We start from the raw sequence: 15419 nt of genomic DNA on the forward strand, positions 1-15419 counted from the left end.
ACCGTGGCCCTGGTCATGGCTGGGTTTTGGGGGCATCTGGAAGTTTCGGGGGCATTCAGAGGCGCCCACCGGCTCCCCGGGGAAGAGGCCTGGTGGGCTTTCACCCACCACCCTGTAGCTTTTTGGGGGGCAGGGGGGGTGGGCTGGGGCAGTGCTGGTGGTGCCCTGGGGGTCACACCGGGCAAGGGTCAGATCCAAGGAGCCCCTGGGGAAGAGCCTCCCCCCCCACTTTCCCACCAGCTTTGTCCCTCTACAGCTCCTGCAGGTGCAGCAAGAAGCCCACCGAGCGGGGTGGCAGGGGCTGGAGGGCCCCCTGCACCCACAGGGTGCCCCATGCCCACCCTGGGGCTGCAAGCACCCATCACCACAGTGGGACCCCACAATGGGACCCCACAGCCCCTGGCACCCCAGCCAGGGCCCAGCCTGGTGCCCGTGCCGGCAGCCGGAGCATCCCACCCCAGCAGGGCAGACGCCGGAGCCCTGCAGCGGGGTTTAGAGCAGCATTTCAGCAGCAGCTCAGCTTCCCCGAGGGGTTTTGGAGCTACGAAAGCTCCACAAATCTCTAACCTTATTAGAGATACATTTATTTATATGCATTTAATTTTTTCATAATAAATAGGAACTGCGGGCCGCCTGCAGCTACCCAGAGGCTCGCTAGTGCGGTGCCAAGCCCCTGCCGTGCCTGGAAGAGCAGTTCGGAGCAGCTCCAGAGCTGTTTGGAAGGATGCGGAGATCTTCAGAGCTTTAGGGCTTTTCTGGAGCAGCTTCCGAGAGGCTGGAGAAGTTTCAAGACACTTAGAGACCTTTTCAGAGGACGTGCAGAAGAGCTCGAGTGCTTCTCAGCAGCTACCCATATTTTTCTATGAGTTTTAGAGCAGCTTTGGAACAGCACGGAGCCGTGTCAGAGCTGCTTACCGCCTCCTCGGCATCAGTCCGAGGGGTTTTAGGGTGGTTTCAAACTGTTTGGAGAAGTTTAGAGACGTTCCTGGAAAAGCTTTAATGCTGTTGAGAGGTTCCTTAGAAAGGTCCGGGGGACTTTCAGGGGCCTTTCAGAGGGCGTTAGAGCACTTGAGGCATTTCACAGCCAGGCAGGGGAGGCTGAGTGCTTCAGAGCTGCTACAAGGTCTTTCCTACCATCCATTTTGAGCTGCTTCAAGGAGTTTGAGAAGAGTTAGAGAACTTTAAGAGCTACTTTGAACTGCTCTAAGCAGTTTTAGCATCTCAGGGCCTTTCAGGGCTGGTTTGAGGAGCCTGAGAGCTATTTGAGCTATTCAAGTGCTTCAGCGCTGCCCAGAGGTCCCATCCTTCCAGAGCTCGGAGCTGTTCAGGGGCAGTTCACAGCTCCTTGAAGCCTCCCAGCACCGCACTGATGCCCCCGGAGCCGTTTACTTACCCGGGTTCTGCAGCAGCCTCAAGCTGTTGGAGGTTGAGCTTTGCAGAGGAATTTTTAGAGGATTTTTTTTAGCGTGTTTAGAGAAATCTTAGTGCACACTAGAGCTGCTTGAAGGGGTACAGAGCTGCTTGGAGTGCTACAGAGCTGTTTTAGAGACGCTCGGGGATGTTTTAGAGCAGCTCGGTGCCGCTCAGAGCAGTTCTGAGGAGCGTGGAGCGGATTGAAATAATTTGGGGCGTCTTAAGAGAGCTCAATGCATGTTCGAGGCACTTCCCAGCAGGCAGAGGCACTCAGAGCTCTTTGCAGCTGCTCCGGGTGCTCCAGGGCTGCTCGGAGGAGTTCAGAGCAAGAGTCTGGAGTCACCCGGAGGCACTCCAGGAGCGGGGAGGGTATTTTGCACATTAGAGCCCTTTGGGGCGGCTTACAGGAGGTGGAGGGAAGCTTAGCCGGGTGTGGAGCAGCTTAGCAGGGTGGTTTGGAGTATTTATGGGATTTTTGGAGCAGTTCAGAGCAGCTGAGTGCTCCGAGGGGTTCGATACAGCACATAGGCACGGAACGCCCCGTGTCCTCACCTGGAGCACACCCAAGTGAGCCCCCGCCGGTGCTGAGCCACAGCCTGGTCCTGTCCAGCCTCCCCAAACCCTCCAGAGTGGCAGGACATTGGGGGGACAGGACCAGCCCTGAAGGTCCTTCACCCCACCCGGACCCCACCAGGCAAGCGAAGAGCGACCCCCTGAGCTCCCACCAGCACTGCTCTGCTGCTGGGGAAGTTCTGGCTCCCATTGACCTCAGTCCCCCCAGAGCCAGCTGGCTCCAGCCTCCCCCATCCCCCTCACCCCCAAATCAGGGCACTCCCGGGGGTAGGGGCACTTCCACTCCCCACGGCCCGCTGGGGAGCCGGCACCAGCACTGGGATGCTCGGGATGCTCCAATGCCTGGAGCCACCCCTGTGGAAAGAAGGTCTCAGGGCAGGAATAGTAACAGCTTTTAATATGACAAGAATTGATACATCATTTAAGACAATACTGTTTTTGCCTCTTTTTTTGGGACTTCCTTCACATACCGGTGGGGAAAGAGGAACATTTTCGGGAAGTATAGTTTTCAGGGTGTTTTTTTTTTTTTCTTTTCTTTTCCATAGGGACTTTAAAGCATGGTGAATGTGCAAGTCAGTGCTTTGTTTGCTTAAAACTTTTTCCCGGTGCTTATTTACAGTTACAGTACCTCTTTGTGAGCGACAGGAAAAAAGACGATTGTTTGAGAACTGGGGATCCATGATCCCAAGTTGAGAAAGGCAGATCTCCGATATTTATATATTTATACATATATATATATATGCTTTTGTGTATACACAGATACATTTCTCTCTTCTTTAAAGTATTAAAAAAATGATCAACCTTCATTCTATAAAAATACCTACTCTACAAGATAGAAAAATTTTCCCTCTCCAAGTATACACTGATTTACACCCAAAGCTTCTCTGGAAATGTACATTACGTGGCTTCTTCCCGCGGACTTGGGGCAGGGAGGGGAGTGGATGCTGGGGAGGGCTGGGTGTACGGGAGGGGGTGTGGGAGCGCTGGGTGCCCCCCTCGCCCAAGGTTTTTGGGGGGCTCGCCCCTGCCCCACTGCACCTTGCACAAGGCCACGGGGGGTTGAGCACCCAGAGGCGATGTGTTTAAAGAGAGGGTGGAAGAGGGAAGGTCCCGGTGGCGGCGGCTCGGCCGATTCCCCCGGGGCCAGCAGCGGACCTGCGAGCCACTGGAGCCCACCCAACGGGGACTAAGGCTGTGGCAGCTGCCACCTCTCCCGGGCAGCGGCACCCTCCCGGCGAGCTGGCTGCTCTGCCGCTGCGCCAGTGTGGGAAGAGAGATGTGCCGTGTGCGTGGAAGCGTTTTGGGGAGGAGCAGGCACCCCCCCGCCGGCGGCCAAGGGATCGCTGCGGCTTCTGTTTTCGGGCCACTCTGGCATTTCTAAAACCTGACAAGCAGGAAAAAGAACCGCTTTTTGGGGCCCGACATACGAAATGAAGCTGGATCCTTGGGAGTCCGCTGGCTGTCTCCTCCCGGGAGCCGGAGAGGAGCAGGTTGGTTAACGTGGCTGCTCCCCGGGATCACGCTACGCCACGGCCGCTTGTACCAGCAAGCCAAAAGCTGTCTGATGTAAACATGGCTTTTGTTTCCCAGGGAGCTGCTGTTGTATTCGCTGGTCTCCTCTCCCCAGCGGCATGGATATTAAACCCATGCTGCTGCCGGGGTCTGAGAAATGAGAGCGGCTGCTCCATCCCCTGCCCCAGCACAGGGAAACAGCAGGGAAAGGCGGCCAGAGCGGGCTCTCCCTCCAGGGCTGCAGCTATCACCAGCAGAGCCCCGCTCCGGGTGGGAATGGCACAGGCCACTGTCCCCAGGCCAGGGACCTCGGGAGGCAATGTGGAGAGCTCAGCCCTCTCCGCTGCAGCTCCCAGACCGCCCTTGTCCCCATGCCGGGCCAGGTGAGCCACGCTTGGCCAGGGAGAGGCGGCCAGGACCAGCCTCCAGTGCAAGTTGAAGAGTTGCAGCTTTTCCCCCAGTCCCCGCAGGCTGGGCAGGCAGCACCCATGTGCCTGCGGCTGGGGCGGAGGGGACCTCTCCTCCCAGAGCCACCCCAGGGCAGCCAGCAGAAGAGCTGGGAGCAGGGAGGAGGGCAGTGGAGCCGTGAACACCAAGGCGTGCCGACGGTAGTGAGCCACGGACAGCAAAAATAAATAAGGAGACAGGTGACAAAGTGCGCTTACGCCCTGTCCCAAAAACGGCCACTCCCCTGCCTGTTTCTGCCACCGGCAAGCGAGAGAGGAGCCAGCTAGCAATCTGCACACAGCCCCTGCCTGAGCAGAAGCGGCAGGGCAAGGATTAACTGCGCCAGCTGAATGAGGACATTTGCATTAAGTTAATTAAAAAAAAACAAAAACAAAAAAGAACCAACCAAACAAAAACACCTCTACAAGTCCGGGACATGTTTCCCTCTTTCCCAGATCTGCCCCAGTGAGTGAGTGTGTCAGGGACACTTTGGCAAAGCAGATACTTGGGCTGGACAGGGCAGCAAGGGAAAACGTCAGCACCGCTGCTTCCTTCTCCATCCTGTTACCCCGCAGTTCGCAGAAACCCTCTCCTTACAGCCCTCGTGGTGGCAGCTCACACGCCAGAGGGTCTGACGCTGCTGTAGGGACAGTTCCCAGCTTCACGGGTAGCTTCCTCCAGCTGTCCATTGCCTGTGTTTCCTCTCCAGGTTCCCTTTCACCCCTTGAGGCCAGAAGGATTTCAAAATAACGGAGTCAGACAACAAAGCCTTGCTGCTGGTCTTCTTTTTCCTTGGCCCGCTGGCTAATTCACCCACTGACCCGGCGCGATGCTTCCTTGTGCCTTCATCAAGAGCAAAGACATTTCGAGTCCCTCTTTATCCTCTCAGAGCACCAAATCCACACCCATCGACAAGTGCGCAGCCGGCAGCTCTCGGCCACCCTTACTTCACTTCCAGGATGGAGGGGTTCGTCTCCATGATGGCCACGATGATCCTGTCGATGTAATCCTGCAGGCGGAAGTTGATCTCCTCTTGCTTTTGAATTGCTTCCATGAGCTGCAAGGGAGGGAGAAAGGGAGGGACCTGTCACTGCTTGCAGCTGCCCAGGGACACAAGCGGGGCTTCTCGTGGCTCTGCGCACCCATGGGGGATCCCCCGCTTCTTCATTTTGGCCAGGGAAAATGCCCTTGGTTGCTGGCTCTGCTCACTCCTGTCCTTCCTCAAGTTCTCAGCCTGGAGAAAGCGGGGAGCACTGCATCTCCCTTTGGCCCTCCAAACCTCCAGCTGTGTTACCTCACTTCTTGGGGTCTGAAAGATTTCATTCTGATGCCTCCATGGGCTCACCCACCAGTATCTGGGGTACAGCCACAGAGCAGGGAGAACCGTGCCAGAGAAGCCACGATCTCCAGGGCAGATGTCTTGGCTCCCTGGGGTTTTAAGGCAGCTACAGAGAGCTGCAGCCCGTGCTGCCTGGTCTGTCCCAGGAAGAGGAAGGCTGTCACAGGGCAGAGCTGCCACTAGCAGCAAACTGGAAGGCAGCAGTTTCCCCTATTCCCAGGAAGGAGGGCAGGCAGGCAGGGTAAGTCCTGCAAGCTCTTCAAATAGTTGTGTGGGTATTTCTTTGCTCACGACAGCTTTCAAGCGAATTCTGGCAGTGAGCTGTACTACAGCTAGGGCCACATCAGCTCCCCCCGGCCCTTGGCTGGCTGACAGAAGATGCACCAGCCAGCCTGGGAAGACGCGGTTTGGGGCAAGCAGCACCCCGTGGCACGTACCTCGTCTCTGGAGACTGAGCTGATCTCTGCTGCCAGGGATTCAGAGAAGGAGGCTGAGAAGAGGTTCTTGGCTCCCTGGATGCTCAAGTTAATGATCTGTCCGTTCAGTTCATCGTTCTGCTCCTTCAGGTTCCTGTTATCCTGTTCACAACACACAAACCAGATGCTGCTGAAGCACGCGGTGCCCCCAGAGCAGATCTGGCCAGGGAAGGCAGTGGCTTTCATCCTAACCAGCAGCTCACGCAGCACTGGGAACTGCACGCTTGTCTCCTGACTCAGTCTTGGCAGAGCCTGGAGAACCTCTGGAAACATGGGTGTCCTGGTTTCAGCTGGGATGGAGTTAATTATCTTCTTAGGAGCGAGTGCAGTGCTGTGTTTTGGCTTTGATGTGAGACTTTCCAGTTCCTCAGGCTTTGCTAGCAAAAAGGCTGGAGGGGCATGAGGAATGGGGAGGGGACACAGCCAAGCCAGCTGACCCGACCTAGCCAAAGGGGTATTCCATACCATGGGACAGCATGCCTACTATATGCACCCAGGGTTGGCCGGGGCAGGCAGGTCACTGCTCGGGGACTGGCTGGGCATCAGTCGGCGGGCGGCGAGCAGTTGCGTTGTGCACCACATGCTCCCTTCTTCCTTTCCCTCTGGATGTTATTCTTTCCCTTCCCTTTTTCATTATAACTGTTATTGTCATCATTGTTATTATTTTTCTTTCATTTTCCATTCTGTTTCAATTATTAGATTGTTCTTAGCTCAACCCTCGCGTCCTAGGGCAGGGAGCAAGCAAGCAGTGGGCTGCCAGACCCACGGCCGGCTCCTCGGGAGGGAGCCCCTGGGCCCTCGCTGACGTGCCAGGGAACCAGCACCCCCTTTTGCAGACCGAGCAGCCAAGACGCTTCCCTCCCTGCCCAGCCCTGCGCACCTGCTTGAGCTGCTTGATCTCTTGCTCCAGCTCCGTCTCCCGCGTCCTGCTGTTGTACTCCTGGAGCCCCATGCTGCTGCTCCTCCCTCTTCGTTGCTCTGCTTCCAGTTTGAAGAGCTGCAAGTGCTCGAGCTGCTTCCTGAGGTCCTCAATGAGCTGCAGCACACAGGAAGGTGACAACTGAGTGCCGCATCCCCTGCAAGTCCAGCAGCTCATGCTGGTCACGGCTGGTGTGACAGATGGGCTGTCCCTGTGCTAGGAGCAACCCCACCGATTGCTGCAGGAATAACAGACACTTTCTGGGGGGGGCACATGGTTTCCCCTTCCTCTCCCACGCCTCCAGCAAACAAGACGGGAGGAGCTACTTAAATACAGGAGAGCAGCCCTGGAAAGACTTTGCTGGAGCACCAAAGGTGCTGGTGTGGGGTCAGCAGCAGCAGAGAGACCCCCCCTCAGCAATGTGGCACCTGCTCAGGCAGCTCCCTCCTGCCACAGTGCTGTGAACTCCCATCTCACCCGAGTGCTCTCAGCATCGCCACAGTGACAGTAATTTCCACTTTGAGGCCCAAAGCTCCTTTCCCACCACAACAGCAAGCTCTGCTTGAGCTTCCAGCCGGAATTACTACTCAGTTCCAGCTGAGAACTTGAGGAAGGACAGGAGTGAGCAGAGCCAGCTACCAAGGGCATTTTCCCTGGCCAAAATGAAGAAGCGGGGGATCCCCCATGGGTGCGCAGAGCCACGAGAAGCCCCGCTTGTGTCCCTGGGCAGCTGCAAGCAGTGACAGGTCCCTCCCTTTCTCCCTCCCTTGCAGCTCATGGAAGCAATTCAAAATTACTGGATGGAGCCAGGGGGGCTGGATTTCTGCCCCCAGGCACATAGAAGCTGGCAGCTCTCACCCAAGCAGCCTCGTACCCCTCTCCTCCTGCCTGCTAACAATGCCTACTGGCTCCACGTGCCATTGTCACCATGCTTCACCACCACTTCTTCGAAGCAGAAGTGGGAACAGGCCAGGGTGGCACAGCCCGACTGGGTTTGCAGATGCAAACGTGCTTGGCCAAATTTTAATGCAGGCGAAAGTGACAGATGTTACACAGTGAAGCTGCTGTCCGACCTTTCTCTGCCCAGGTCGACCAAACACTCCGGGTTACGCCTAATTCTGGAGAGGCTGCTGAGGCCAGCTGCACCACATCCCCCTGGTTTGGGGGAGTAGGACGGGGCTGTGGCAGGCAGCCCCAACCCCACTTACCTCCTGAGTTGACTCCTTCTCCTTCTGAAACTGGTGCCTCTCCTGACTCAGCTTGTCCCCCATCTTCCTCTTTTTCTCCTGCTCCTCTGTGAGCTGCACAGTGAGGTCTTCAATCTCATCCAGCAGCTTCTGCTTCTCCTGTAACGACACAAAAAGCAATAGTCAGAGGGCCCATCTTCACTCGGTGCTGCCAGGGCTCTTCCCGCTCGCTCAAGGACATGGCACACGCTGAGCACCACGGGGAAAGCTCTTCTCGCTGACGCACTCGGATGCTCTGCCTGCTGGGATTTCATTTGCTGTCTGAGGGCTTCAGAGCCTGAGTGCTTTGGCAGCAGCAAGAAGAGCCACACACCAAAATAGCACTGCTAAGAGAGGCAGTAAGATGACTCAAGAATAAATGTGCACAGGCAAATATCCGCACTTGGGCGGCTTTCTGGGCAGCGTGACGCTGGCGCGGGACGTGGCTTGGGCAGGACTGGGGCCAGCACCGGGGGTACAGGCCAAGGCAACACATTAAATCACAAGGTCTGAATTTCAGAAAAGCCATGAATCCAAGATCTTAAGTCACTCTAGGAATGCTCATTCTTGCTTTCAGATATGAAAGAATTTAACCGAGGACTGATCCAAGAAGGAATATGACCAGTTGAAGTCAGGATGTAAAACACACAGCCCAGCTCTCCCGCCCTGTCCCCTTCTTACACTCAAAGTCTTGGCTGAACGTTTGGGTTGGCAGGTAAAGCTTGTCACTTGGTGGTGACAACAAGCCCTGTGCAGGACACTGCCCTGTACAGCGGCACCCTTCTGCCTACGACCAGTTCATCCCCTCCCCCCAGGCTCACAGCTTCCAGCCTGGCTCTCCCCGTGAGGAAGGACCACAGAGGACCCCAGCCAACACTGGTGCTGGATGGACCATGCCACGAAGAGGTGAGAAGCAGGTCCGAGGGGAGCTCCAGCTGCTGAGTCTGGGGTGTCCATGGAGAAGAGCACCACGGGAAACGCCACACTGACAACAAAATCATCACTTCAGACCCTGCACGAGACAGCAGCTCATCCCCGGGCTGCCCTCCTCGGCCAGGAGGTGCAGCATTTGCACCCCTTGGTTAATCCCACCGGCTGTGGGGAAAAGCAGCACTGTGCTGCGGAGAGATTAAGGATCAAACCCCACTCTGCATGGCTGAAACACACCTAAGCAGGAGACTTCTCAGACTCACAGCGGCTTCCCTACCCCCAGCCTCAATGCACTGTGCTCACGAGGTCTCGGCAGATGGAGACCACTTCATTGTGGCCATGACAGGTAGAGATGGAGCTGCAGTGTTAAAGACTGTGGCGGATGAAATGCTTGAGGGCCTTCAGCTGGGCAGAGAAGTTTGATTTCACTTAATTTTTAATCTTACATCTGCCACAAGCTTGTGCAGAAACAAAACGCAGCCTTTGTACCAGATGTTACACCTGCAACCCACGTTTTCTCCAAAAATGAGGATGTTGTCCATCCCACAGAGCCTGCGGTGCCGGCAGAGCCTCCCACCCCAGCCCCGCCAGCGGCTGCACAGCCCTGAATCCTGAGCAGGGCGAGAGGATCGGGGAGGTAACACGGTGCTTTGAAGATTCAACTGGCAAAGCCCAGCGGGGTCTATCTGCCCGGGCAGGACGCAGAGATGAAGCGTGCCTGCTCCTCTTCCTCCTCCTCGGCAAACTGTCGCAGGGCTGGGGACAAGCTTCCACAAGAGGGCACGAGTACCCTCCCGAGCAGCCAGGACAGGGCTGCCACTGCTGCACCTGCGGCTTCGCCCAGGCTGCGCGGTCACCACCAGATTTATTTTTTTGTTTGTTAATCCCAGCTTCCAAGCCCATCACTGGGAACCTGCACGGGCAGCGGTATGGGATAGCTGTGGTCCGAGGCGAGGTCTGCAGGGACTGGAAGGCAGAACCAGCTGGTTTGCTCGTTACTTTAAACAGATCTCACAGCAGCCCTTCGGGTAAACGTGAATTTTAGCCCAGAACCCAGAAACACAGCTCTGGCTCATGCGCCCAAAGCACGCGCAGTCCTCACCTCCTCAAGTCTTTCAATGTTAGCTTTTAAACAAGGGACACAGGATCTCAGCTCGCTGTTCTCATCATCCAGTTGCTGCAGCCTGCAACAGTAAAGAGATGCGTAAGAAACTCACCCAAGCATCCCAAGTGTAGGAGAGTTGGTTGAAACATCACTAAGAATGTTAAAGTGGGACCTGCTGAAGGCAAGCCAGCAGGGATTTATCTTTTCAAAGCAAACCCTGAGACTTTCACTACTCCTACTGCCAGGGGAAAAGGTGGGACATCCACACGACTTCTAGCAAGTCCACTGTCCACTGCCATGCCCTTCTCAATCAGGTCCAATGCTACTCTTTAGGCCAAGGGCTTCATCGGTCCACAGGCAAGCCTCAGCGCTAGGCACCAAAAAGCAGAGACATCACCTGGGTAGAGTCAGGGCAAGGGTTCAGGGGGGGCTTCAGCTTTGCATTCTCCAGGTCAAGTAACGTCCATTTGTCATGGTAACTGTTCTACTACAAGCCCAGTCAAAACCCCCACTGCCTTCATCTCCCATTGACTGCACTGAACAATAGCAAAACACATTCTGGAAAAGCAGCAGAAAATCTGTCCAATAAATGAAACCTCTCCCTCACCGCTTCTGCCTTGGGAAGCCAACAGGCGGCATGAAGCACCTTGTCTGGGACACTGGGGTGACAACTTTTCTTCCCCAGATTATTTGCCTCTTTCCATGAAGGTGGAAAACACCTGAGCAAACGTACTTCACGGGAGCAAGCACTAACAAACCGCCTCTTCACCCACACACTGCAGGGCAGTGCACGGATGGAGAAGGTGAGCTAAATCTGAACTGCATCAGGGCCATTCACACAAAGACTCTGAGGCTAGGTTCATGGAGGGGCTTCACTCTGGAGCAAAGGTAGGAGATGTAGCCAATACTCAGGGTTAGCTACACCTTTGTGTCCCCAGAGATGCTGCCTTGCAACTGCAGCCTGTATGAGTGTCCCGGTGCGTAGCGTGGGTCCAGGAACCCTGCTCCCACCCAGCCCTGCCCCAGCCCCACCTGGCCTGCAGGTTCTCAATCTCGATGCTCTTCTCCCTCTCCATTTTACTCAGCAGCTCCCTCTGCTTCTTGATCTCCTCCAGGAGTGTTTGGTCAGCTCTCAGCTCCTGCTCCTTCAGCTGTTCCTCGAGAGCATTTGCTCTGCGGAGAGGAGAGAGAGGATTAACCGTTCCCGATGGCTCACCCCCGGCACGCTGCCATCCCGAGGGAGGGAGCAGACTCTCTTCCCAGCCTTTCTCCCACCGCACAGGAGAGCTGGGAGAAGCAGGCTGTAAAACAGTGTGAACTTTCAGGGAAAGTGCGTCTATTGCCATCTCAAGCAGCAGGTGTATGAGGGCTTCACTTCACCCCAGCAGATGCAGTGGGAAAGCAGCAGGGCCCATGAAACCCCCCAGGATGCTGCAGCTGACCACCATGACCAACAAATACCATAAGCCAGGGGGTACATGCTGGCATTGTCTCTGTCTAGTTTTATAAGTCTGCATCAAAACCCATTTTAAGGGGAAGGCCAACAGTGAGGTGAGGGTGGAAGCACAGTTATAATTTTCTATATCCTTTTATAACCCACAGCCTGTGGGTCACAGTCACAGCATCACCCAGAACAAGGTACTTAACTGCAATCTCATAGAGTCATTCCAGTTGGAAAAGACCTTTAAGATCATCAAATCCAACTGTATACCCCAGGGCTGTGGTTTCACCCGTGGTGGCCACGGCAGAGCAGTCCTTCAGCTCTTTCTAGCACTCTGGGCTCCTTTACTCTGCCCTGAAGTAGCTCGTTGCCCAAAGAAAAGACGACAACAGCCCTGACCCTCCTCTCACTCACGTCCCCAACAAAACGCACAGGACCTGCAGGTCAGCCTTCTCTGCATGCCAGCACAACAGCGACGTCCACACGGTGCCGAGACAGTGGCAGCGCAGGCGGTGGCCACGTTTGTCAGACGTCAGACGGGGCAGGGGCATGTGTCACCCACCCACCCACCCATGGCGCGGGCAGAGGCAGCCCGTGCCCCTGCGCTGCAGTGCATCCCCCAGCCCCAGCACCAATCCGAGGGCTGAGGTTCGCTTGGAGGCTGCTGAGCTGGAGTCGATGCAACTGCTTTGCAGAGGCAGGTGGGGAAGGCTTTTGCCAGATGAACCCACTCTTCAACCAGCAACAAGTACGCTCAGGGCTTTATTTGATTAAAAGCTGACTGACACTTCTGGGCCAAGCTGCTAAAGTGAAAACATTTCCCTCGCTGCAAAGTTTATCAGGGCTTAGAGAAACCTTTGTTTGAATCACTCTGTTCCCTGACATGATTGTTACTTAACAGTCTTACAGCCCTATAGATAAACTCCTGCCGGGTTTATCGGCCGAGGGTAAATACAGTGCTGGAAGAGAGAAGCCTGTCAGATTAATAAAGACAGCGATTACATCAAATGGGATCCAAAGGGCTACGCCCCAGCCAGGATCCAAAAGCAACAGGATCAAGGCTGGCTGTGGGAAGGGTAGAGATGGGTACTGGGACTCTGCTGTACCCTTCCACTCAGACCTAATGGGAGAAATCAGGGCCAAAAAGGGTCCACACAGAGCAAGTATGAAGGATGTATCCTCCCTGAATGGGAAGCTTTCCAAGAAGAATGATCCCCTGTGGTCCTTCGAGCCAACCCCTGGAGCTCCAGAGTTCCACACGGAGCTCCAGAGCTCCACAGAGGCCTTTCAGAATGGACACACGGGGCAGGAAAACACATTAAAAAGATCTAAAAAAAAAAAAATATCTGAAAAAAAGATCTGAACAGCACTGTTACAGCTACATGCATCTGAGCAGAACGCTGCAAAGGAGGTATGTGCTGTTTGTTCCATCTGAGCAGCAAGCTGTTTCCTGCACTCCTGGGAATTTGCCAGAGATCCAGAAGAGTATATGCAGGATGCTGTGATCCCACCCAGATCCCACCCACGGCCCTCATGCAGAGAGGGCAGCCTGCACCCTGGCTGGATTTGACCCCAGCTGCCCTCTGCCAGGGCAGGATTGGATCATCAAGGGCAGAGCTGGGAAGCTTTCCTGCTCCCTCCTTTCCCCACATGCTCCGGCAGCTCCTGCCTGCGTGCGGCCAGGCACAGGGTGCTGCAGGACACGGAGGGGGAAAAGAAAAGGTACCACAGGTGATGCCAAGCTGCATTTTGGCCAGGGCACAAGTTGGGCTCCCTTACCTGTGCACGAGCTGCAGGTTTTCCTGCTTGAGGCGGCTGTGCTGCTCGCCGTTGGCAGCCGTGTCCTTCTCCAGCTCCGTCACCCGCTTCTCCAGGAAGACCACCTGTGCGACGGGAGGGAGGAGGATCAGCCACCCGTGCTTAAACCTGCTGGCAAAGTGGCACCAAGTGCTGCAGCAACTCCCACCACCTCTGGCACACCGTGCTGGTGCTCCACGCTCGCTCTGGGGCTGCCTCGGTTTGTTGCACCGGTCACCGGACCACAGCTCCTGGCATCACCTGCATCCTGCTCCTCACCGCACAAATGGGCCTGAGCTGCGGAAGGACCACTGGGCTTGCTCCTGGGCAGGCCACTTAAAAATGGATGCTTGCTGCTGGCATGAGGTAGCCATTTCTTGGTTTAAAGCATCCTTTTAAAACATACCCTGATTTCTCCAGTTTTGAGGTCTCCCACCTACCAATACGAGGCCAAACGCTTCGCTCTCTCCTTTCTTCATACCCTCCATGATGGTATCCTACGTGGAGGTCTAGAGCAAAAGACCCCAGCTGGACCAGGGCTGTGCCACGTCCAAGTGCAGCCCTGAGGCTGGGGATAAGCACCCGCAGCCTGAAACAGGACTGGAAGACCCTGGGTTCACAGCTACATGTAATGAAGTCATGCAGGAGGAAACAATGCCAGCTGGTGGGAAAGGATCAGAGGAGAGTTTTCTCCCTGGACCTAGATGGGGATCACTTCAGCTGTATTTGCATTTTCATTCACTTTCCCTAAATAGTGCACAACTCTGAAGGGCAAAGGGGGCTGGGAATGCCCCTCTGCTTCCACCCAAGCAGGAGCACGGGTGGGTGAGGAACCATGGAAGGACAGAGTTCCTGGTCCCAAAAATCCCATTTATACCCATACAGGAACAATCAAGAAAGAGGGGCAATTAGGAGCACGTCTGCAAACCTCAAGGCATCGTTCTGGGGAAAAGGGCAAGAAACACGCTAGTGTATTAAAAAAACAGAAACGGGTGGAGAGACAAGGCCTTCTTCAGAAGTACATACATGGCTTCCCAAGCCAGATGCCTTAAGGAACACAAGTGTTTTATTCAACTTTCAGACTTAGAGAGACGCTGATTTAAAAGAATATTTTAAAAGGTTTTCTATGCATTATAACTATATTTGAGTGCAGCCACATACATATTTATTTCTCTTTCACATGCTGTTCCATGCAGCTCTCCATTCAGAATAAATATTCAGAATTAAAAAGCCATTTTCAAGGAGTTTCAGGGCTGCAGCAGACGTTTACACAAGCCACAACTCACCTACCTTTCACCTCCCTTCTTTCCCTGGGCTATTTTTAGCTAGGGATGCTAAAAAAAAAGCTTTCTTGTGCTCTTGCCCAGCTCCCATCTTACCCTGTCTATAATCCTTCACTCATAACACCCCAGGAAAACCCAACGGGACCAGCACAAAATCAGCTTTATATCCTGACGGCACAAGTATCAGCGGCAAGAGCGTGCCAAGGAAAGGAAATCCTCATTTTGCATCAGGCGACTTTACTCATCTCAGAAAAGCAGAATTTGAGAACAACTTATTACATGAAGCAGAAGTGAAAATACAGCCTGCAAACGGCTACCCCGGGCTCCCGGCAAGCCGGAGGGAAGCCACCCTCGATGCAAGCCGGCAGCATGCCTCCAGCCTGGTCCCGGGAGAAGGCACCAGTGCCACCTCCTGACTCAACACAGGACCTCTGCAATTCGCCTCCCAGCGCTGCCATTCTCCATCCCCTCGAAGCGATGCAGAGGGATGTCCCACCTGCGCTGATCTGTCCACAGCAAGAGAAGCATCAGCCTAATTCCTGCCTGGGGATCTCCGAGCGCTGCGAGCCACTGTGTGCTCCAGGATAGCACAGACAGCACCGCTCTTACCTTGTCTGTGATGTCTTCTTCTGTACACTCCAGCGTGTCGCGGTAGGACTCCTCCATCACCCCCACGGACAGCGTGCTCGTCTGATGCAACTGTCTATAACGGAGACAAACCACCCCAACCCACAGCAACATGCACATTAGAGTGAACATCACAGGGTATGGCAATTTCAGATGACGACCCCTGTTGCAGGATACGGTCCCCTCTCTCCCCTCCTCAGCTGCCAGCTCCTTTTCCAAGGGGATTTAATAGCAATGCTCCTTCCCTGGCTGCAGGATTTACACAGCAAAGGATGGCATGGGCCAGGTCCCTTCTCACCACCAACTTCTCCACCAAGTTCCCCACCTCGGT

General features: G+C 55.1%; 1 protein-coding gene across 8 annotated transcripts in view; it reads right to left on the bottom strand.

Annotated features, from left to right (window-relative positions):
• Positions 1-2361: 2361 nt before the first annotated feature.
• Positions 2362-15419, bottom strand: part of RAB11FIP3 (RAB11 family interacting protein 3) — a 77797-nt gene continuing 64739 nt past the window's right edge. For all 8 annotated transcript variants that reach the window (XM_037385981.1, XM_037385982.1, XM_037385988.1 and 5 more), the window contains 8 exons: positions 15071-15164; positions 13161-13264; positions 10973-11113; positions 9938-10019; positions 7888-8025; positions 6641-6796; positions 5722-5862; positions 2362-5002 (listed from right to left, as the gene is read on the bottom strand). In XM_037385981.1, coding sequence (XP_037241878.1) covers positions 4889-5002; positions 5722-5862; positions 6641-6796; positions 7888-8025; positions 9938-10019; positions 10973-11113; positions 13161-13264; positions 15071-15164 — 970 coding nt within the window. In that variant the 3' untranslated portion in view covers positions 2362-4888. The remainder of the gene's footprint in view (positions 5003-5721; positions 5863-6640; positions 6797-7887; positions 8026-9937; positions 10020-10972; positions 11114-13160; positions 13265-15070; positions 15165-15419) is intronic.

This window comes from Falco rusticolus, chromosome 4 (assembly GCF_015220075.1).
Source record: "Falco rusticolus isolate bFalRus1 chromosome 4, bFalRus1.pri, whole genome shotgun sequence".
NCBI lineage: Eukaryota > Metazoa > Chordata > Aves > Falconiformes > Falconidae > Falco > Falco rusticolus.